This window comes from Phaethon lepturus, unplaced genomic scaffold, assembly GCF_000687285.1.
Source record: "Phaethon lepturus isolate BGI_N335 unplaced genomic scaffold, ASM68728v1 scaffold392, whole genome shotgun sequence".
Taxonomy (NCBI): domain Eukaryota; kingdom Metazoa; phylum Chordata; class Aves; order Phaethontiformes; family Phaethontidae; genus Phaethon; species Phaethon lepturus.
This window is the reverse complement of record NW_010525276.1, coordinates 2,402-7,788: the sequence shown is the minus strand read 5'-3', so window position 1 is coordinate 7,788 and position 5,387 is coordinate 2,402. Positions and strand designations below refer to the sequence as shown.

Genomic DNA, 5,387 nt, shown 5'->3' with positions numbered 1-5,387 from the left:
TGTAGGGAATGAATAGTGCAGCAGTAAAGCCAGTGAACAGATATATAAAAACTGAAAGAAAATAGAGAAGTAAGAAAATCTAACTGCGTAGTAGGAAACGTAAGAGCTGTTGTAACAAATGATGGTAACGCAATTCCCACAAAGATGTAATGCAGAATGACTCCCCAGATAAACAAGCAAATAAAAGGTCTGTTCCAGGATACAAAACGTAAGATAGGATTTGGTACTAATAAAATTTATTTAGGAAGAGCAGTACGTTTGTCGTGGTGGTGGTGGGGAACAGGCACACTTGGAAGCAAGGATGCAGTGTTGCTATCCAGGTAGTGGCGGTGCGTCGGTGCTAGTCAGATGTAACACCGCGCCTGAACTCCCTGTTGTTCTTTCAGTCCAGGAACGCCTTACCAAACAAATTGCAATAGCCATCACAGAAGCCTTACAGCCCGCTGGAGTTGGAGTGGTTATTGAAGCTACGTAAGTTACTCTGAGCTGTTCCGGGGTAGTGGTGGGGCTGCGTGTGGTTGCCGCTGTGTGCTGCGGAGCTGCTCTGTGCCGCCTCTTTGGCGGCGGTAGCTGTGTGCTGTGCTTGTTTGAGGCAGAGTGCAGGCAGGAGTGATCTTTGCCCGATCAGTAACGGCCTGGTGGCTTGGGGCCATTTAAAGTGGGGGGGCCTACCTTATCTGCTGCTGGGATGTGGCAACTGGCAGTGTGGTCAGCTGTCCCGGTTGCACTGGGTCTGTGCTCTGCCTCAGTGCACCTTCTACTTCTTCAAGTAGAGCAAAGCTTGGGACCAGCAACAGGCATGTCTCTGTGATCAGAATTTGCCTGGGACAGGTGGGATGCTCCTAGGATCAGAGGAGAGAAGGCAGCGCTGCGGGGCTGGGAATTTGACTTTCTTTTCCATAGAGGACAGCTGAGGTACTAATGACAGAGGTCCTCTCTGGATATGGAGGTTGTGTCTGTCACTTCCCCAGAATTTAATGTGACCGTGTAAGAAACATCTCTCTTCGTGGGATCACTTCTTTCTTTTGAGGATGCCTGATTTATCAACTCCCCTCTCATTTCTTCTAGGCATATGTGTATGGTAATGCGTGGGGTACAGAAAATGAACAGTAAAACAGTAACCAGCACAATGTTGGGGGTATTCCGGGAAGATCCAAAGACCCGTGAAGAATTCTTGACACTCATCAGGAGCTGAAACTGTGTTATTCTCTAAACGCGCTCTGGAGATCGTTCTGTCCAGTGTCACTGTCTGTTCATACTTGTTCCTACATCTCACTTTTAAACTAAATCATTGTGAATTGTTGTCCTAGTCTTTGTGCAGTAAAAGACTTCTCATGGCAAATGAAAATGTAACGATGAGGTAGGCTCCTCCTGGATTTCCAATGATGCTGATGTCACAGAGTTACAAGTTACAATTAGAATTTTGGAAATGTTTTTCCATCCAGAATGCAGCGTATACTGCTGTTAGAAGAAAAGTGGGGCTTGGGAGTGAAATGGATATTCCTGAAATAGTTATGTTTATTAGAATAAACATGGAGCATCACAGGAAACAATTGAAAAGCTGTGGATCCTTCTAGGACCACATATGCTGTAAATGCTATACCTTTGCTGAAAAGGATGGTCCTGAATTATCTCTGACTATATTTTATTACAAGTCCTGTAGTGGCTGTTTCAATATCTGGATATGTATGTTATACATCTTTGAGATGTTACCTCTGGTGGTGTTCTATATTCTTGCTAGTGTTAACTCTCCTTTTTTTCTGTGTGTGGTTTTTTGTTTGAGAAATTTAAAACACATTTTTCCTAGCCTCTTAACATGCAGGGAATTAATGTCTAAATTATTTGGGGCATAGTCTTATTTCAGTATAAAGGGTTTTATGCACCTTTTTGTCTGTGCCTGAGAATGTCTGACCACTTGAACTGTTAGTTTCTTACTATTTTTAACCAAACTTTAACAGAGGGGAGAAAAAAAAACCCCGAGTCTGTCTGCAGACTGCTAAGCTATCCAAAGAGGTTTTTAATGATATTTATATCTTGAGCTTTCCTTCTTGTATTTCCATGGGTTAGGCTGAGAAGCTAAATCTAGTCTGATAATCTGAAAATGAAGATTTCTCTTCAAGTATTTCAAGATTTGCATCTCATAAATGTTGGACCAAAGGTGAGCACTGAAATCCTGAACACAGCACATTGTACCTCTCCTGCCTGACGGCAGGTCATTTCAGGGCAAAGTAACCTGAAATGACAACAACTTATTTCATAAGAGCAATGGAGAAAAGCATTTCCAGGGCCATCAAAATGAATTAAACCACATTTTTCTGTGTATGTGGCAACATCTGTATGTGGCAGTATTGGTACAAAGGGTTTCAGTCAACTGGACTTGGCTGAACTTCTTATACTTTGTTACAATTTTAATGGGTGTTTTGTAACTCTTAATTGGGAAAACATGAGGCGCAAATGAAAACCACCCTTCTCCAACTAAGCACAGGAGGCAAAACTTAAAATAAAATGTCAGCCAGGGTGTCAGATGCCCACAATGCAGGTTCCCATGGTCATATTGGCTTTGCCGAATATGAATCCAAGATGTTCCAAAGGCAGTTCCTGGTCTGGCAGGCTCGATCTCAGCAACATTCGTGTCTCTTGGTTCAGCCTGTGTTGGAAACAGAATGAAAATCATGTCCGGTCAAATTTCTGTTGGGCCTAAAGAACTTTCAAGAGCAACCACCTCATGCTTTTAATTACACTAAGTTTACCTTGATGACCTGCACAGCATTATTGGAAACATCTTTTATAATATCCTCTGTCCTGGATTCTGTAGAGTTAGGTGCTATAAAAGTGTGTGTCTGCTAGCATAAACAAGCTGTGTGGTGCACGTTTGTAAAATACACTAGCTCTATGGCATTTGTTTTCCTTAAATGATTGAGAGCAGATATTGCCACTTTCTGGTTCAGTATGTTTCAAATATCCAGCTGAAAAGCCTTAAATCTTTCTTGCCTGAAGTTCAGAGTAAAACTCTATTTTTTTTTCTTTTTAGTTCAACAACCTGAAGGAGAATTTGAGGACCAAGGGGGTACACACTAGTACCTTTTTCTCTTTGCTTTAGTTTGGAGCTTAAGTATCTGTAAAACACTGTCTTGCTCCTGAGGTAACGAAAAGTTGCGTTTTAACCAGTTATCTCTATTCAGGATAAAGTTCGCATTGCGCCACCAACTGTTTTTTATTTCCCTGTGACCTGTAGTCCTTAAAACATACCTCTCTCTACTTGTGGCCTTGGATTTTGTTCACATTTTTGTTGTTGTAAGACTTGGTGCGTTTTTTGGAACATTAGCACTGTTCGACTACACAAGCTTTAACTACACCCGCTGTGTGTGTATGTATAGTACATACAGCCTGCTGTTGTACCACTTAAAAGTCTATTGTCTCTAAAACATTAAAGCACAGTGTTATCCTTTGGAGTGGTAGCATCCTTGGTGACTTGGAGGCAATGGCACACAAGGAAGTGGCCTAAGCCCCATCATCTTGGACGGGGGTTGTTTCTGCACCAGCAGGTGCTCCAAGCCTGCTCTTCTGGGACTGCGCCGACAGTCCTGCGAGCTGCCGAGCTCTGCCGGGAGCCCTCCTCAGGCTGCCTTGGCCCGGGCTTTTCTGCAGCCTGGGGGAGAAAGGGAGAGGAAAAAGATGACATTAAATGCCTATATGAAAATTAGCAATTGCTGCTTTAATCTCTTACCTACTTCTCTGGGTCAAAACACAAGATAAATCAGGCCAGGGTGGGGAAGAGGCAACCAGGGAAGTTTTTGGGCTGTGGGCAAGGGATGGGGAATCTGCTGGCACAGCGTGGCTTTGTGGGCGAATGCTGTGGCAGTCAGAAATGGAGGAGGAGCAATGAATGAAAGCCCTTTCCAGCCCTTTGTGGTTGTGTGTGTGTGTTTTTTTCCAAATGGTCTGTCCTGTTGGGAAATAACCCTCCTGGGGAGCCCTAGGAGGATTGTCAAGAATTGTTTTTGTCGTGAAGCTGAATTACTTCTGTCTTTCTCACGATTGTATATTAAAGCTGGTGGCTGTAGTGGGAAACAGCCTGTTTGTCAAAACAGGCACTTCTGCAATTTTCTCTTCCCTGCCTCTTTAGTTTGGGTTTGGTTTTTTTTTTTTAGGTGTGGGATTGGGAAGGAGCCTTCTTGGTTTTGTGATCATGGGAAAATCTGTTTTCACTGGGGCAAAAAAATATTCAGCTGATCAGTGTTTCCAGCTCAAAAATAAAGCAGAAGGGAGTGATAAGAGCCAAATCTGTAAAAGAACTGAAAGCTGTTATTAAGATAACAACCCCCTTCCCTGACCTACCACGTCTCCCACGCTCCCACCTGCGTTAGCATGTGCTCTGTTCGGCTCCTGATACCCTCCGGTGGTACCTGTTGCATCTCAGTCTTTTTTCTCAAGAGTCTCCCATATAAGCAGCTTCTTCGTGTTTTTTCTATCGCTGTGGTTTAATTTCGGGTGTCTCCCACCATCCCCTGCATCCCTGGTGACCGGTCAGCGAGTCCCCGGGCCGTGCCTCGCCGGGTCCTCGGCGCAGGCTCTTTGGCCCCCAGCCCTTGCGTTCTGCCTCCAGGTGCAGGTTTATACTTGGGTTCAGGCAGCTTTTCACAGCCCCGGGAGGCGACGGGTCCGGCTTGTCTCACGGCGTGAAGACGTGGCCACGGCTCCCTGCTGCGGTGAGTTCCTGCAGAGGCCTGGCTGGTGGGTCCCTGGCGCTGCCAGCACGTCCCAGCTGTCCTGATGTGGGACCTTGCTGGAGATGGGGATGCCTCTCCTGGAAACTCCTGCCTAGCTGCGCTGCCTGTGACTGGGCGTCATGCTGCCTTTGTTGTCCCAACGGTAGATTTTTATGTTCCTTATAAAGTGCAAGTCCCAAAACTTCTTCCTCAAAGCACCCTCTTGTGTACAGCCCGCTGCTGGCCATCGGGGACGTGGTGAATAATGGGTGCTGCTGCCCGCAGACCTGCGAGCTGCCAGCCCAGCCCAACCAGTCCCCGGGGAGCTCATGCAAACGTGGCCAGCCCTGTGGTTACGTCTTTGGGAGGGAGGTACGAGGAACCCGGGCAGCACCAGCTAGCTGGCAAGCCCCTGACAGATGGCCAGCCTGCGGCTCCACGTGCTCAGCAGCGGGGAGCTGCGAGCTGGAGTAGCACTGCTGTGTCCATCGGTGCGGTTCGGGTTCCTGAGCGGGTGGCTGTTGTCCATGCCTCAGCCAGGCTGAGTACCCGTCGGCACTTGCGGGGGAAGCATCAGAAGAGCTCTGTCTCCTTGGACATTTGATCCAGCAGGTCCCAAAACAGGCTCTTTCTGGCCAAAAATCTGCCTTCGGAGTGACTGAGTGGCTGCGGTGCGGG

General features: G+C 46.5%; 1 protein-coding gene across 1 annotated transcript in view; it reads left to right on the top strand.

The window, feature by feature from the left end:
- The window catches only part of GCH1 (GTP cyclohydrolase 1), a 12,223-nt gene extending 10,881 nt beyond the window's left edge, over window positions 1–1,342 (top strand). Inside the window, exons 7-8 of the mRNA XM_010282672.1 lie at window positions 387–471; window positions 1,069–1,342. Of these exons, the coding sequence (XP_010280974.1) occupies window positions 387–471; window positions 1,069–1,195 (212 nt within the window). The 3' untranslated portion in view covers window positions 1,196–1,342. The remainder of the gene's footprint in view (window positions 1–386; window positions 472–1,068) is intronic.
- Window positions 1,343–5,387: the final 4,045 nt, after the last annotated feature.